The sequence below is a fragment of the Micromys minutus genome, assembly GCF_963924665.1.
Source record: "Micromys minutus genome assembly, chromosome: 5".
In the NCBI taxonomy this organism is placed as follows: Eukaryota; Metazoa; Chordata; class Mammalia; order Rodentia; family Muridae; genus Micromys; species Micromys minutus.
This window is the reverse complement of record NC_137974.1, coordinates 65224068-65242995: the sequence shown is the minus strand read 5'-3', so window position 1 is coordinate 65242995 and position 18928 is coordinate 65224068. Positions and strand designations below refer to the sequence as shown.

General features: G+C 39.4%; 1 protein-coding gene across 1 annotated transcript in view; it reads left to right on the top strand.

Annotated features, from left to right (window-relative positions):
• The window catches only part of PKHD1 (PKHD1 ciliary IPT domain containing fibrocystin/polyductin), a gene marked incomplete at both ends in the record, with an annotated part of 432805 nt that overhangs the window by 73745 nt on the left and 340132 nt on the right, over positions 1 to 18928 (top strand). The window contains 3 exons of the mRNA XM_080917462.1: positions 1141 to 2742; positions 5072 to 5215; positions 15710 to 15929. Coding sequence (XP_080773588.1) covers positions 1141 to 2742; positions 5072 to 5215; positions 15710 to 15929 — 1966 coding nt within the window. The remainder of the gene's footprint in view (positions 1 to 1140; positions 2743 to 5071; positions 5216 to 15709; positions 15930 to 18928) is intronic.

Here is an 18928-nt window from a genome sequence, read left to right as displayed (position 1 = left end):
CAATCATCCAGTGAACAACACATTCAAGTATTCAGTTGACACCACACTCAAGCATCCAGTGGACATTACATTTGGTCATCCAGTGGACGACACACTCAGTCATCCAGTAGACACCACACTCAGTCATCCGGTGGACATCACACTCAAGCATCCAGTGAACACCACACTCAATCATCCAGTGGACAACACACACCAATCTTTTAGTGAACACTACACTCAGTCATCCAGTGAACACTACACTCAGTCGTTCAGCAGACACCATAGTCGAGCAGGTATTAGGAAGAGAAGGGTAGGTAAGCCTCCTGCAACAATTATTTGTGACATTATATGTGCAAGGAGATGAGGGAGGAGTCTTTAGTGTCTCTACTTTCTCATAAGGATTAAAGACAAAGGAAGAAAAATAGAAATGCAAGTGCAGTGTGCGGAATGTAAGAACTATGTAGGCTGTTGTGTCAGATAATATAACAGATAGCAAAAAAAATGAAAGAATTGAATTTTCACTCACATATAGGTTGACAGTAGTATAGCCATCTAAGACATACAAATATAGTCTAAAATTTTGTCTTAAATATTTAAAAAATACAAGTTTTGGAATTTGAAGAGATGGTCAGTGATTTTGACCACTTGTCGCTCTTATAGACGATGGGGTTCAGTTCCCAGAACACAAGTAGTGGCTCATATTGGTCTGTAACTGCAGTTTCAGAGGATCTGTCTTATTCTCTTCCGGCCTCCATGGGCACAGTATACAGTGGTACACAGATATACATGTAGGCAAAATACCCACATACATAACATAAAAACATCTTAAAAAGTATTCTTATAAAACAATTTGAATCACTGTAATGCTATGTGAATTTTGTCATATCTGAGTACTGGCCAAGTGATCACACTTAGCCATGATGAACCATGGTGTGTGTGTGTGTGTGTGTGTGTGTCTGTCTGTCTGTCTGTCTGTCTGTCGTTGTATAAGTACATCTCCTGTAGGCATGGTGAAGTCAGAGGTCAGCTGTCTCCTTTCCTCATGTGGGTCATCAGGAATTGAAGCCTGATTGGCCAAACCACAGAAGCCTTTAGCTGCTGAGCCTTTCAGCTAGTTGGAATATTAGCTTTTAATGTGTGTCATTTGTGTTTACACTTTAGGTGGAACTATCCTCAGTCTCTCAGGAACAGGACTGGGCAGAGACCCAGCTCTGATACAGGTGCTTGTGAACAGTCGTCCTTGTGATATTGTGAACTTAATGGAAGTGAACATTTGGTGTGAGACTCCCCCAGCGGTACTATCACCCAGGCTAGACGTTCTCACCATTCCAGCATCTGTGGAGATCTGGGCTGGCAACACTTCCTTCTTCCATGGACCAAGCTTGGTGGGGAAGGGCTTTACCTTCACATATGAAGCAGCAGCAACACCAGTGGTCACTTCTATGTGGGGAAAACTCATGAACAACAGTGTAAGGTTTTACGTGGAAGGAAATAACCTCTATGACTCAGTTATTCTTTTGGGATCCTTGAAATGTGACCTTGAAGTGCAGCTTTTTGGTGATACCATGAACCTGTCTGGGTGCTTCCTTCCTCTCCACAGTTTGGAAGCTGGGGTCTATACTCTCCAAGTTCATCACAAGAGAATGGGGTTTGCCAATATGTCTGCGGTGCCTCAGAAATTTGAGTTGTTACCCCAGATTATTGACATCTTCCCGACTCATGGTTCTATATGTGGTGGGACAGTGCTTACTGTGAAGGGTATGGCCTTTAGTTCCAGAAAGGGATCAGTTCATGTTGACCTTTCAGATCATTTTGCTTGCATGATTTTGAGTTTGGGATACCACAGAGTCCTATGCCAGATGAACTTTGTGGGTGACCAGTTTTCTGAAGCAACACTGGCTCTAAACGTCACAGTTTTGGTCAATGGGCTGACCAGCAAGTGTGAGGGGAACTGTACATTCTTCATGGAGGAATCAACAACTCCTATTGTGGATGGTTTCACTATAAGCATCAGTGGTTCTCTAACCATGGTGCTGATGAGAGGCCAGAGGTTAGGCACCACTGCTGGTGAGCCAATAGCATTTGTGGATGATCAACTTCCTTGCCACACAACTTTCTTCAACACCAGCCACCTGGCATGCCAGATGAGAGATTTGGCCCCAGGGTTTCACTACCTGTCAGCTGTTCATACAAGTGCTGGATATGCTTACCTCGGTAGTGTTTCTAGAAACTTCTTCATCGTGCCTCAAGTGTTTGATTATTTTCCTAAGGATTTTAGCATCCATGGTGGGAGTCTCTTGACTATAAAAGGCACAGCCTTGCGAGGACGGACAGCTACATTTGTGTTTGTTGGACAGCGGGCTTGTCGAACAGTGAACATTAGTTATGAGTTCATCCAGTGCATTGTTCCTGCAGGAAATGTCTCAGCTGATCTGGAAATAGATGTAGATGGAGTTTTATATCACATGGGATTTGTTGATTACAGCAGCATCTCTACCCCAGAATTGCTTTCTGTTTCATGGAGTCATGACATCCTTACCCTTACAGTGGGCCGGATCTCAGGGGCTGCAAATGTTGACATTTATATCGGGACGTCACGGTGTCTAGGTGTTGTTGGTAACCGTACGGTTCTCCGGTGCATGGTCCCTTTGCTTCCTGCTGGAGAGTATCCAGTCACAGGTTACGATCATAGCAGAGGATGGGCCTCTTCCACTCTCGTTCTTGTGCTGAGAGCCACCGTGACCTCAGTGACTGAGAACTATGGTGAGTATATAATAAGACAGGCTATTTTCTCTATAAAGTGAATTGATACTCTCAGTTTTGGGGAGGATACCCACATTGCTACAGGATAGATAGGGGAAAAAAAGAGCCTTAGGTGACCTCTTTTTATAGTCACAGTGTCTTTTTCAGGCCTGTCTTTTTGAGGTTTCATTTCTTTATATTCATTTTTCCTCAGAAAAATTCCACAGTTTTCCCCGAGTATTTTATTTTAGTTTCTTGCATCCACTTCACTGGACAAGTGTTTTAAATTTAGTATCAGTTACTAAAGCTCATTGTTTGATTGTACAAGAATATAAATATATTCACCTATTTTAGACATATACTGATTTGTATTACTTAAAACACATTCAATAGCATTAAGTTTTGCCATTTTGTGGTGGTTCACAGGTGAATTCACACTCCACCAATAATAGGCCAGGGCCATAGAACAAGTGTGCTGGTTAAACTTAAGCAAATATTTATTTATTTTCTATTTTATGTGTATGTATGTGTGCCCGAGTGTATATATGTGCATCCTGTGCACTCAAGGTGCCCATAAAGGCTGGAAAAGGGCATCAGATCTCTAGGCACTGGCGTTACAGGTCATTGGGAGTTGCCCACTATGGGTGCTATAACCAAACTCCAGTCTTCTGTAAGGGGTCTGAGTGCTCATAACCCCTGAGTTGTCTCTATAGCCTCCAACTTTATTATTTTTCTTTTGTAAAAGTTTTTTAAAAAAAGACTTTTAAAAAGCGTTTAGCTTTTTTTTTTTTTAAGTCTCTGTTCACTTACTTTGCTGAAGTAGCTCAGTTATGACTGTGATCTAAAAACATGAAGGGAATCATTCAATCCATATTGTTGGGGTAATATCCATGATATTTCTTAGGTACTTGGCTTCTGCTGAGTGGGATTCTGTTGGGATTGAGATTTGCATTTTAAGGCAGTGATTAATGTTCCTAATGTAGCCTTGCCTTTTTCTAAGATTTGGCTTCCTTATTTAATAAAGGACTTTGGGCTGGATAGTCAATAATTTTTTCTCCCTATTCCTCAAGAAACCATAATTTTTATGGTGAAAGAGCACCATAAAATGCAACTACAGCAAGAGACATCACCCTTGAGTGATTATCAACCTCCCTAATGCTGTGCCTGACCCTTCAGTACAGTTCCTCATGTTATGGTGACCCCCCAACCATATAATTATTGTTTTGCTTCTTCATAGGTATAGTTTTACTACTGTTATAAATTACAATACAAATATTTGATATGCAGGACATTCTTAGGCATCATTCCCCGAGGAAGGGTTGTATGACCCCCAGTGGGGTTGCAACTCAAGGGTTGAGAATCACTGATTTAGCTGAGATTGAAGATCACATCTCTGAGTGACCCAGCTGTCTGGACTAACTTTGCTTACCCAAGAACCTTAAAACACCTTTGCTGTGCCACAGAATGATAGTGGTGGAAATAGAGCAATAATTGGAGCTATTAGATCTTAATGTCTTGATTGAGGACATTTGTATAATAAGATTCTAGTCCTCTATCAAAATGAAACAGAATTTGTGAAGGTCTGGAAAAATATCTGTGCAGTAATTTTAAGTAAATAAAAAGCTTTAGGATAATAGGTTCATAATGGTTTCTTTGTATATAATATATATTATATATACTTATATACACATATAAATACATGATAGATATACATATGCTTTATATATGTTGTATACATGTATGTATATATAACATGTATGTGTATATACCATGTATGTTTGTGTATATATTTTATGTATATAAATTTGGAGGCAGTGGTTAATATAGATAATACTGCTTTGCTTGCATATATATGTTTATATATGTATATATATTATATATATGTATGATAGTGATTTAAAAACAGGAGGAAATCTTTAAATCCATATATATCTATATGTATACATGTATATGACATACAAATATAATATAAATGTACACACACAAATATATACACACATATATGTACATATATATATTGTTTGCTAAAGAGTCATAGGTGATTAGGAGAACTTAAACTTTAGTTTCTATTTTATGCTTTTTTGTATTGAAATAAATTTATGTACAGAAAACCTCAAAGCTGTAAATTAGTTCCTTATGCAATGTGACTCCAATTTTTAAACATTACCCAACACACACAAAAAGCTTTAGGCCAGAGTCAAGCAGAGAGGAGCATAGAGATGCCGTGTTCAGCTGCACACATTCTGTGGGGGTCGAGAAGGCTGCACAGTGAGGGAGTGATGGTTGAGCTTTGTGTGCAGTAAGCCAAACTTTGCCTCATAAGTGATGAGCTTTGGATTTGTCTCTGAAGGCTGCCTGGGTGGAAAGCTGCTGCATGTGTTTGGAGCAGGATTTTCTCCAGGGAATATGTCAGCTGCTGTATGTGGTTCTCCGTGCCAAGTCTTGGCTAATGCGACAGTGTCTGCCTTCAGCTGCTTGGTTCTGCCCCTGGATGGTAAGAAAAAAATCACATGTAGACATTTATGAAAAGGTTATATCCTTTGACCCTTTCTGTTTCTGTTTTTGCTACTGTACTGACTACTACTGGGAGTAGAATTTTCTCTTTTCTATAAGATGGTAAACACCGGGGCCTGAGGACGTGGCTCAGTGAGTAAATTTCTGATTTGGCAAGAATGAGGATTAGAGTTCAGAAATTCTGTACCAATGTTAAAGCTCATTGTAATGGTACATGACTATAACCAAGCAGTGGACAGAGGTGCAGAGACAGGTGGATGCCAAGAATTTCCTGGGTAGGCACTCTAGCTGAAAGGGGAACTCTGGGTTCAATAAATTTGTCTCAAAAATAAATAAATAAATAAATAAATAAATAAATAAATAAATAAATAAATAAGAGAAGAGAATGAAGAGAATGAAGAGAGATAAATACGCTTGAAGCCAACTTCAGGACTCCATATGCACACACCTAGATAAGTATATCACCTTATATACATGCACACCCTTCCACACTCAACCATGAACATCTCACATATGCATGTAACACACACAAACACAGAGAGGATGAGGGAGAGGGAGGGAGGGAGGAGGGAGAGGGAGAGAGAGAGGGAGAGGGAGAGGGAGAGAGAGAGAGAAAGAGAGAGGAAGGGATGGAGGGCAGGAAGGAGGGAGGGAGGGAGGAGAGAGAGAGAGAGAGAGAGAGAGAGAGAGAGAGAGAGAGAGAGAGAGAGAGAGAGATAGATCATCAGGAATCATTTCATTGAGTTTGTTTTGTTCTAGCCAGTCATGTTTGGTTCTACCCTAGGTCTCTGGGCTAGCCAGTCTCTGCTTCCAGGACATACAGGAATTGTCAGGAAGGGAGTGGTCTGGCTCTCAGGACTTTTACCTCAAGTTAAACCAGACATTGGCTGGCCGTTCCCATGTTTTCTACAAATACTATTGCCCCAGCACATGCTGCAGGATGGACAGAGTGTAGGTCAAAGGTTTTGTTGCTGGCTTGGTGTCCAGGTTTCTCTTCCTGTAGCCTACAGAGCACCTCCAATATCAGAGGCTAGAATGTAGTGGTGACAGCTCTATGCAGGCACTAGCTCAGTCTCTCTATGTTTAGTGAGCTGTGTGTCCTTGGCAGTTGGATCCACCATCACATCTTGTCTTTGCAAAATGTGTTATTTGAGGGTTTCCACAGGAACTTCTTGCCCAGCAACTCAAGTGAATGAAACCCTAACTACTGGAAACCTTGCTTGGCTACAAAATTCTAGTTCAGACTTCATATCCTCCATTACTAGGGTCATCACTAGGGTTATCCTCATAGATTCCAAGAAATTCCCACTGCACTAGGCTTCCACACCATCCCTAAATGCCCCCTCGAATTCTAGCTGTGTTTTTCCACACTCCCTCCCTTCATCCCTTCCCCCAGCCTGATCCCTCCTGATCCTGTTTTCTCTTGCCTCACCTTCCCAAATTCTATTCTATTTCCTTTTTCTAGGGAGATCCATTCATCCTCTCTAGAGCTTCTTCTGTTCCTAATCTCACTGGGTCTGTGGACTTTAGCTTGATCATCATTTATTTAACAGGTAATATTCACTTATAAGTGAATACGTGCCACATTTCTCTTTCTGTGTCTGTATTACATCACTCAAGATAATTTTTTTTTGGTGCATCCATTTGCTTTCAGATTTTATGATGTCATATGTTTAACAGCTGAATAATACTCCATTGTGTAAATATACTACATTTTCTTAACTATTCTTTGATTGAGTGCTGTCTAGTTTGTCTTCAGATTCTGGCTGTGATGAATTGTTTAGGATTATTTTACCTTCTTGGATTTTTTGTTTTCCATGTAAGGTTGAGAACTGAACTTTTAAGGTCTGCGTAGAATCATGTTGTGTTAATGATGGGAATTTTGTTGAATCTGTAGATTGCTTTTGGTAGGATGGCCATTTTAAAATTAGTATTATATCAGTCTACTAATCATTGAGTATAGGGTATCTTTCCATCTTCTGATACCTTTTTCAAAGACTTGAAGTTTTTATCATACAAATCATCAAACTTGTTATTATCAAAAAGTTAGAGTTATTCAAAGATACTTTCTATTATTTGGGCCTACTGTGAGGGGTATTGTTTCCTGGATAATCCATTTGTTGTTTGTATATAGAAGGATTTTGGTTTTGAATTAAACTTGTACCAGCCAATTTGTTGAAAGGGATTATCAGCTGTAGGATTTTTCTGGTATAATTTTTGGGGTCACTTATGTATATTGTCATATCATCTGCTAATATCAATACTTAGATTTACTTCTTTCTAGTTTGTACCCCTCTGTTCTCCTTTAGTTGTCTTAGTGCTCTAGCTAGAACTTCAAGTATTATGTTAAGTAGATATGGGGAGGACAATCTTAAACTGTTTCTGATCTTAGTGGAATTGATTTGTGTCTCTTTCCATTAATTTGATGTTGGCTTGGTATAAATTGCTTTTATGTTTAGGTATTTTCCTTGAACCTGTAATCTCTCCAGAACTTTTATCATGAAGAGGTATTAGATTTTGTTAGGTTTTTTGTTTTGTTCTGTTTTGTCAAAGAATTGTCTATTGAGATGATCATGTGATTTTACTCTTTCAGCTTGTTTATGTGGTAGATTCTATTAACTGACTTTCACATGTTGGACCATCTTTACATTTCTGGGATGAAGCCTACTAGACCATGGCAGATGACTTTTTTATGTGTTCCTAGATTCAGTTTGCAAGTGTTTTATTGAGTATTTTTTATCTGTGTTCATAAGAGAAATTGGTATATAATTTTCCTTCATTTTTGAGTCTTTTTGTGGTTTTGGTATCATGGTAACTATGGACTCATCAAATTTGGCAATGTTTCTTCTGTTTCCATTTTGTGAAAAATTTTGAGTAGTATTGGCATTTACTCTTCCTTGAAAGTCCAGTAGACTACTACTCTAAAATTGTCTGGCCCTGGGCTTCTTCAGGGGCTGAGGGAAGCCTTTCAGTGACTGCTTCTATATCTGTAGTGGTTATAGGTATATTTGATTATCTGATCTCAATTTAACTTTGGTAAGTGGTATCTATCAAGAAAATTATCCATTTCTTTTACAGTTTTCAATTTGATAGAGTACAGATTTTTAATATCTGCCCTCATGAGTCTCTGTATCACCTCTGGATCTGTTGTTACTGCCCCCTTTTCATTTTTTCATTTTGTTAATTTGGATGGTCTTTTCTCACTGTCTTAGTTTGGAGAAGAGACGATCTTGTTGATTTCCCTTAAAGAATCAACTCTTTGATTCACTGATTTTTTTCCTATTATCTTTGTTTCTATTTTATTGATTTCAACCCTACCCTCTACTCCTCTTGTGTGTGTTGACTTCTTTTTGTTCTAAATCTTTCAGGTCCTGTTAAGTTGCTTGTATGAGATCTCTCTCTCTCTCTCTCTCTCTCTCTCTCTCTCTCTCTCTCTCTCTCTCTCTCTCTCCATTATGAAGGCACTTAGTGCTATAAATTTCCCTCTTAGTCTTAGCACAGCTTTATTGTGTTCCATAAGTTTTGATATGTTGTGTATTAATTTTTTTATTTCTGCCCTGACCCTTTCTTCAGTCAGCAGAGAGTTGTTCCATTTCCATATAGTTGCAAGTGTTACATTGTTTCTCTTGTTGTTGATATCCAGCTTTGACCCTTGGAGGTTGGACAAAATGCAGAGTATTATTTTTATTTTCTTGTGTTTGTTGCAACATTATGTCTGAATTTGCAGTTAATATCAGAGAAATTCTGAGGAGGTGCTGAGAAGGTGTATTCTTTTTTTTTTGGCTGAAATGTTTTGTAAATATTTGTTAGATCTATTTGGTTTATAATGTCTGTTTTCCAGTATGTTTTTGTTTGTTTAGTTTCTGCTACAATGACTATTATTAAGAATGGTGTAATAAAGTCTTCTAGTATCAGTGTGTGAGGGCAAGTAGTGTTTGTTTGTTTGCTCATTTGTTTGCTTTCCTTTGTTTTGTATATTTTTATTTTATCAAACTTGGGTGCCCTTGTGTTTGGGGAACAAATGTTAAGAATTGGAAGGTCATTTTAGTGGATTTTCCCCCCATATTTTTTGACTAATTTAATATGAAGTTCCTTTTCTTAAATATTAAAGTTAAATGGCTACACCATCTTCCTTCTTGTATCTATTTGCTTGGAATACTATTTTGAAATCCTTTACCCCAGAGTAATGTCTATCCTTGATGTTGAGGTGTGTTTCTTGTATGCAGCCTAAGGATAATCCTGTTTCACATTCACTTTGTTAGTCTATTTTATTTTTGTTTTGTCAGTTGTGGAGTTAAGAATTATGACCAGTGATATTGAGAGATACCAATGCCAGTGACTGTTACTTCCTATCATTTTGGTGGTGATGGTGATTGTATATGTGTGTGTATGTACACCTGTATGTATGCTTATCTTCTTTTAATTTTGCTGGTGTAAAATTATTTTTCCTATATTTGTTATGGGTCAAGTAAACCTCTTTGGCATAGAAATTTTCTTCTAGTAACTTCTGTTGGACTGGATTTGTAAATAGATCGTTATTTTTGACTTTATTATGAAATGTCTCATTTTCTCCATCTATGGTGATTGAAAGCTTTGCTGGGCATAGTAGTCTGGGCTTGTATCTGAGGTATTTTAGAGTTTTTAGCACATCTGTCTAGGCTGTCCTGGCTTTTTGAATCACTATTGAGAAATTAGGTGTAATTCAAATAGTTTTATTTTTATATGTTACATAGTATTTTTCTTGCAGCTTTAAATATTTTTTTTTGTACTGTATGTTTAGTGTTTTGCTCATGTGGTAAGAGGACTTTCTTTCTTGGTCCAATCTATTTGGTGTTCGTTAATCCTTTTCTAACTTCATAAGCACTTTGATTTTTGGGTTAGAAAAATTTTCTTCCTTGGTTTTGTTGAAAATATTTTCTGGGCCTTTGAAGTGGGACTCGTCTATTTCTGTTCCCATTATTCTTAGGGATGATATCCTCATAGTGTCCTAGATTTCCTGGATGTTTTGGGTTAGGACTTTCATCAATGTATCCATTTCTTCTATTATATCTTTAATACCTGAGATTTTTTCTCTCTCTCGTCTCCTGCATTTTTGTGGTAAAGCATATCTGTAGGTGAGCATAGGGTGTCTGCCTGGGTTGGAGGTAGAAGGGAAGCCAGGGCAGTAGGAGGTAGATAGTCTGTGGGGTCTACAGGAGGAGTGAACAGTTTGGGAGGGGAGGCCGCAGAAGGTGTTCTGTTCCGGTGCTAGGTATGACCTTGAGGATCAGGTCTAGGCAAATGGAGGTTTATAAAAACCTCATGTATATCACATGGATTAAAATAAACTTTAAAACAACTTAGTATTATTTTAAAGCATTAACTCTTAACCAGAAGTACAAAGGAAAAACAATGATGAAGTTTTCCGGCTCAGGAAAATTTTTATATTGGAAGTTTGAAAACTCATATGGGAAAAATTAAATTATCATATTATAAAGGATTTGATTAAGTGTTAGAAACAGAGAATTAACTTATTTGGGTTTTGAAAGGAGCAACGTTAGAATTAAAGGCTGTAACTCTTACCATGGCCACAAGATGGCACCAAACACTCACCAATCGCACAAACACATTTTTCGTTCATTCAAACAGCCTTTGAAAGAGACTTATTCTTATGGTTTTGTGAGGGTCTACTCCAGGCTGCTTAAATAAGATCAAGGAGAGGTTTGGGGATTCTCTGAATCTTCTAAAACGAAACGAAATTCTGCATGTCTGACTGTGTTTTCATTTCTTCCCGTGAAAGTGCTCACGTAATGAACAGCCAATGGCAAAGAGGCTGCGCATGAGAAACTGTTAAGTTTCTCACTAGTAACTCTCCTGCTGCATTCGACTGCATATAACTGGAGGACCGGGGAATCTGGGTAGTCCAGAGATGTTGTCAAGAGGAAAATAAGCAGCAACCCTCACACCTGTATCCCAGTTGCCATGGCAGAGGATTCGCCATCCATCTTTTTATGTTGCTTGTGCCTCCCTGCTGACTGGTCTCAGTGATCATCAGCCAGTGTTCTTTGGAGAGTATGTTCCCCCCGCTGTTAACAGTGTAGTGTGCCTGTTCCCTGAGCTACCTTGTCAGCATCGCCTGGGAGTCTGTTAGAGATGTCAGTTCTCAGGATGCATGTTGGCTGAAGCTTTCTACACAAGCATTTTGCTCTTGCTTTTCTGATTTCCTACATTGCTGCCCAATCTAAAGCTCAGAAACAGGTAGTTCATTAAGCAAGTTCTAGACAGGTTTGGGACTATCCCAGAAATCTGCCTATAATTTGGTCTCAAGTTTGTTATTAATAATAGTGCTATTTTTCTGGTTTGTGATCTATCTGCTTAAATACTATCCCCTCCCCCATCTTTCTCTCCTTTTCTTCCTCCCTCTCTGTGCAAACATGTGGTATGCATGGATGCTTGTGGTATGTGTGTGTATGTTGTATGATGTTATTCCTAGGGAGACATGAGCAAATATCTCCTCACCGCAGATTTGGAGTTTATAACTCACTAAAGTAAGGATACTGTTAAGTTCAGTTTGGTGAACCAAATAGTTGTATTGGGGTTACTCACAGCAGTATGAGTACTCACAGCAGTATGAGTACTCAGAGCAGTATGAGTACTCACAGTAGTATGAGTACTCACAGTAGTATGAGTACTCACAGTAGTATGTGTATACACAGCAGTATGAGTACTCACAGTAGTATGTGTATATTACAGCAGTATGAGTACTCAGAGCAGTATGAGTACTCACAGTAGTATGTGTATACATAGCAGTATGTACTCACAGCAGTATGAGTACTCACAGTAGTATGTGCATACACAGCAGTATGAGTACTCACAGCAGGATGAGTACTCACAGTAGTATGTGTATACACAGCAGTATGAGTACTCACAGAAGGATGAGTACTCACAGTAGTATGTGTATACACAGCAGTATGTACTCACAGCAGGATGAGTACTCACAGTAGTATGTGTATACACAGCAGTATGAGTACTCGCAGTAGTATGTGTATACACAGCAGTAGGAGTACTTAGTAGTATGAGTACTCACAGCAGTATGAGTACTCACAGTAGTATGAAGAGCTGAGACTCTTTCAGACAGTTCAGCTGGTTGCCTCTGCATTTTCCATGCAGCCTGATAAGAATCTTTCAGGCTGCTCATCTTATTTGGAAGTGTGTCATACGCTACTCACATATGTTCAGGCAAAGAGGGACCTAGTAAGTCTGGTCAGTTTCAGGGACTAAGTTTTTGAATTGTTTACTTCCTGAGTTAATGAATCACACCTCAGGAGGAAATATTTCATCTCAGAGAAAATTTCTCCACAACATCAATATGTGCTCATGTTTGGAAAGTGTGTGTCTAAGTACATACTTGCAGTGTGTATGCACGCATGCCTTTATGTGTGTGCATTGCTTATTTATGTTTGTTTCGATAGTTTTTTTGAGACAGGGGTTCTCTGTGTAGCCTTGTCTGTCTTAGAACTGCAGTGTAGACCTGGCTGGCCTTGAACTTCCACCTGTCTCTGCCTCCCAAGTGCTGGAATTAAAGTGCACTACCACTGCCCTGTTCATTGCTTGTTTACAAACATGCATGTGGTGTGGTGTATGCATTTGGCATGCATGCTCATGCACGTGCCCCATATGTGTCTGTTTCTAAAATGCCTGCGCAGAGCCCGGCCCTCTTCCGGCTTATGTGGTATCCTTTTCCGTCCACGGTTCACTGCTCTCTTCCTCTCCTTCGGTCTCATGTTTGTGCTTCTCAGATTGAACAGGGTCGCTTTGAGTTCTGACCCTTGGTTTGAAATACTTTCAGTTTGATTTCGGTGGTAGAGGGATGGTTCCTATTCCAGACTGTAGACAAATGTCCTAAGAGGGGAGCTTTCCTAATTAGCACTTGCTTGTCCGGATGCCATGTCCTAATCTGTTTTCCTTTTAGAGAAGAATGAGGAATCAAAGATGGAGACAAGTTCCTTGGCTGCTTTTGGGGTCAACTGTCTTTAACTCCCCTCAGATTACATTTCTAGCAAAAAAAATATTTTTCTATACAATGGGAGCTTAAACATCCGGTTAGATGAAATTTGTATTTCACTTTTGTTTTAAAATGCTCAAGATCTTTGATCTTCGGAATTTCTTTTTCTTTTTTCTTTTATATTTTCTTTTCTTTTCTTTTTTTTTTTTTTTTTTTTTTTTTTTTTTTTTTTTTTTTGCATTTCCTTGGATTATACCGAATGACTTTTTCATGGAAACTTTAACTTTTCCATGAGGCATAGAGAGCTAAAGCGATTAAGGTCACAGAGCTATTTCGTGTTTGAACTTTGAATAAAACCCAGGGATTTTGATCCCCAGCCTTGGGTGCTTTTCATAATCCACCCTGTCAATTTGCATGCACTTAATCACCTATAATGAGTTCATTATTTTATAGGTGTGCAGCCTGTTTTTATTTGCCTTGGGGCTCAGGAACTAGAAAGCCCTCATGTGTTTGTCTACCCACAAGAGAGTTCTACCTTCAGCCGTTTTTTTACCCCCCTGCAATTATTCATTCAAAACATTCCCAGAGAATGTCCCAGGTATCAGATGTTTTGGAATGCAATAGCAGCCAAAATAGCATTCTGGTGCGACTGCATAGCTACAAATCTTGTTGCATGTATATGTTTACTTGTGAGGTCCTCTCTGTCAGTGCTGGGATGAGGTAGCAGTCAGAGATTCGTGCCCGAGGATACAGATAATATGTGTCATGTACCCATGAGGATAGACTAGGTGCAAATGGACCAGGCTAGAGCTCTCTTCCTTCTCCTGCTCACTTTAGGATTTTCAGACAGTTCCTGTTAAAATGCCTCACCAGACACTGCTCTTCTTCAAGTTACTGACACTGGGCATTATTTTTGCTCTTTTGTTGGAGCTCAGAGTCTGACTAAATAACTCTGGTTGGCTTGCAACCAACTCATGACATAGACCAGGTTGGCCTCGTACTCACAGAACTACTTGGTGCCGCTCTCTCCTGGATGCTGAGACCACGCTTGCCTTATTGTTGCGTTTCCATCTCTTCCTTGTCCCAGTGGGAAATGGGGCAAGGTGCTTGCTTTCTGCTTTATGAAATATTCCTTGTCATTATAATACACAGAGAAGTTCTGCAAACCAAGGAGTTCCATAAAGGCAGAGAAGCCTAGCCAGCAACTTGGAAGAGGTAATAGTAACTTTCAGAGGACCCCAGCAGAACAGATACATAAGAAAGAGATAAATAAATATTCCATGTCGAAAAATAGCCACAAGGCAAGAGCAGAAACTTCACAGAGCGTGACTTATAATTAAACATAAAATTTCTCAATTTAATATGTAGTGATAAAAATGGAAATTCAATCTAACAAGTCAAGATTAAAAAAAAAAGTGGTTAAACCCACAGTGTGACACTGTCTTCACCACAAGGCAGAGTCGAGGTCTGATGGTTTTGGTGGAGTGAGAATGCAGCACAGACAATAGGGATACAAACATTCCTATGGAGAACAAGGTCAGAGTGTCTCTTAAAGTTGGCCTTACACCCGCAAGCCTTTTTCTTCACGGACATCCATCCCAGAGAAACGCTGTTCCTATCTGCAGCAGCAAATACTTGGAAATATCCACAAGTCCATCCGGTAAGGCCAAAGACTCACCACAGTCATGACAGGCAGTGCTCAGAGGTGACATAATACAGCCACTGCACGCAGCACCACCATGCACAAATATTGTACATGATATAGGAAGAACAGGGTCACGGATATTTTGTCATGTGACATGTCTATTAATGTTTAAATAATGAAAGATGGTAGCCCCTCATTGAGAAATAGAAATCTGTTTAATAAATTTAAGAATAGTTTTTATTTGATATGAGTGTTAAGTCTTTCCTGCATATCTGTCCATGCACTGTGCATGTGCCTGGTAAAGGCTAGGAGAGGGTGTCTGTGGTTAGCGGATGTCACGAGCCATGGTGCTGGCTCTGGGAATCAAATCCAGGTCATCTGCAAGGACAGCAAGCGTCTTCTCTCCAGCCCCTGGCATTTTTTTTTTTTAACTGCCAAGTGGTTACTTCTGGGAATCATTTATGAGGATTATTTTGTCTACAAACCTGTTCCTTACATTCATCTGTCTTATAATATGTATGTGTATGTACATATATGTATATATAATACTTTAATAATTATGCGCATATGTTTATATGGGTGTGTGTGTGTGTGTGTGTGTGCTAGTGAATGTGTTTCCATATATGTGAAGATAATTTCAGGTGTTATTCATAAAGAGGACCCTCTACTTTATTTTGATATAGTGTTCCTCATTGGCTGATAATGCTTTTTTGTTGTTGTTGTTGTTGTTTTTGAAAATTGAACTAATTTTATTTTTCTTCGTCGAAGAAGACATCATTTCTGAAATGACACAAGACTTTGAGTTCTTTCCACAGGTTTACCTAAATTTGTGGTGACTTTTCCAGCGTCCTTGGCTTTGCTCTGTGACCTGAAGCATGCAGAAGACAGCTGTGAAGTGGGCAGCGCCACCTACTTGCAATGTGATTTGACTGTCTCCATGGGGACTGAGAGATTGCCTGGATCCTGGCCTTATGTCTACCTTTGTGAAGAGACTTCACAGTGCCCCTTCTCACCAGCGCACTGGGCGGAGTCAGATTTTCCATCTTTCTCCGGCTTCTTCCTCAGGTAGCTCCATCTTTCCTGTTCTTTTTGACTTTCCCACTAGTGCGTGGCCCCTGGGCTCCGTGGAGCTGTCAGAACGTGCAGGCAGGGTGGATATGGCCCACGGCCCCCCAACTCTTTCAGAGGGGCTGTTCCATCATGGACTCCAGCCAGCCTACATATCAAAGCATCGCTGTCTTTTTCAAGTGTTCAAGAGAACATCTGAAAAATATGCCCAGTAAACAGCTCACTTTGTTCTTGCTTAGATTTTAATATTTATCTTCCGATCCAAAGCAACATCTGGTGAATGCCAATGGGGAGAAAGATTAGACATTATGAAAAACAGAAGCCTTCCCCCCTCACTTCCCTTTTTTCTTTTCTATCCAAACAGATTCATAAGTATGAAAAAAATCACAGAGAAATCCGGCAGATTGCACAATGTTTATTCAAAAGAAGGGGGGTAATGCCCTAGAATTACTGTAGATCTGAGGTCTAGATGCCATAAACTCATAGGGACTCTGAGTTTTTGAAAAGGAAAAAAAAAAGTCTAACAAGTAATACCATGACTTTCTAGATCTAGCCTCTTTTGTAAGATAAGTTTTTAAGAGGTGTGCATGCTGGTAACTTCACATGGCCTTAATTTCTGCCTGCAGTTTAGTTCCTATGTGAGCTGATATCTCAGCACCGACCACTGCCTTGTCTTTATTGCTCATCTGGATACAACTGACTTTTTAATGAAGACCGATTTCCTCATTAAGATATAAATCCAAACAAAACCAGTCGCCTGTGGTAGAGGAACTGACTAGATTTTTCCATGGCTGTCTGACTTTGTGATGGTCTGAGCGATCTGCCGTGGTAGGAAGTAGTCATCAGAGATTTGTGGTCAGCCAGAGGAGAAGAAGCACTTCCCTGCTGCTGCTGCCCTGTCAGATATGGTGTGCCTTGGAAAGGGATGGTTATAATGGACATAAGGGCTGGGAGAATGTACTGGGGTGAAGCAGGGTCTCAGAACTCACCACTGTGTCAACAGATCCTGTCCCATTGATTCGGAGGAGTTTATTTGGACATCCTAAATGGGTTCTTACACATTCTTCTTCATTGTCAGAGGTGGCTGAAGCAGCATTGTCTCACCCCCTTTGCAAGGTGTCCCCTTACCCATCAGTCTGTTTTCAGCAAACTGAGCATCTTGCCCTTCTGCCAAAGTGGATGTGAGGTATTGAGCTAGATAGAATTCAGAGCTCTTGAGTGAAACACAGTTTGCATTTCTTGTTGAGGATGAGAGGGGAAAACACAGGGCTCTCAGTGGCTACTGGGAGGCAGGTACAGCCTTAAGAATATAGTTTGGTAGATCGTTATTCAAAGCCGTAGAAGTCTACATATTCTATGTCCCAGAAATTTCACTTCTGTAATTTCATTTTAAAAAAGCAGATAGCAGTGTGTGAGGTGTAGAAACTGTGATATTCTTTGAAGTTAATATGTGAAATAAATTTAATAATACATTCAAATGGCACAGCACTAAAAGACTTAGAAATCATTAGAAGATATAAAAATCATTAGGAAATACTAAAAAAGATGATTCAAAAACCACAGACCCCAAAGCAGGGCTGTAGTTGACTCCTTGTGTGGTGTGCACTGTGTTTGCACTCAGAGGACTAGAAAAGCAAAGCTGGAAGGATGCTTTCAGAAAGGTCCACAGTGTCTGCTTCTAGGTGGCAAGGAGGTTGTTCGTATTTCTCCTCTTCATTTTGTTTGTATGTATTTCTCTGCGGAACCTATGCTGATCTCACAACTAGATCACACAATAAAACCTGCAAAGGACATTAAGCAAATCCTGCAGCATACAGCTTGTCCATTTCTTGAAAGGTTCTGTTTATGAATCTTGAGTACTATTTTCCAGGGTCTTTTTATGGAACCCACTTTCATTAGATGCTGTTTCTCTTTGATAGAACTAATATTGGTCTTTATGCCATTTAGCAAAGGTAGACAGATGTATCTATGACAAAACTGTGCCCTGTGCCTCTATCCATCTCTCCATCCCCTCCACTCCCCAACCACCACTTGCCATTCATCTTTTAGCAAGTACAACTATGGTGTAGGTGTTGCCCCACGTCTAATGGGTGACTTGATAGTGATAGAACACAAAAAGTCAACAACCTGAAGAGGGAGAACAACAGACGTAGCAGTCATGGGTAATGTTCAAACTCTTTAGACGTCATGCCTAGATGAGCATTTCTAAATAGAGGAGGTATTGCTATGTAAATCCAGGAACTGAAGCAGCAGGAATGAAGTTACCATAGATTTTTATGACCTTGTCAAAGGCCAACTAAGCAAAGAGCAAAAAAAAAAAAAAAAGCAACAAAAGAACCCAAAAACAAATAAAAAGAGAAAACCAAATCAAACTAAATCAAAAACAAACAAACAAAATCCCCGCAAAACCAAAACACAGCAACAACAACAAAAACAAAACAAAAAACCCACAGTGATCTCAGGAAGGAAAAGGAAGCTCTCTAGGAGGTATGGGAAGTTCTGGACAGTCTCTGCTTTCTCTATTAAATGAAGATAAATTCCCTTTTCAAAGTCTATAGTGAATTCATAACAATATTGGGAGTGGAACCTGAGGCTCATTAACTTCATATAATATCTGTTAGTGTCTGTGATGAAAGCTTTGGTGGAGATGTGTGGGAAGGAAAGTCCAAGCCATGTAAAACAAGTCCTGCTGAAGTGGGAAAAGAGAATTCCTGAGGAGCTTTTTAACTTAGGTGAAAGAAATTATTGCCTGTTTTCGGCAGGATCTGATGATATCAACAGAAATAGCAATGGATTAAAAGTCTAGAATTCTATGTTCTTGAACTACTGTTACCACTGTTTGAATGAAACATTTTCTCCACATTCTCCTAAATATTCGTGCATTTGCCTCTGTATCTGCAATCACATCACTATCTATGCATTTATTGATATCTTGGTTTATTCAGATTCTTTATTTCAATTTTTCAGATCTGATCAACTCTGTCTCCTCATTCATA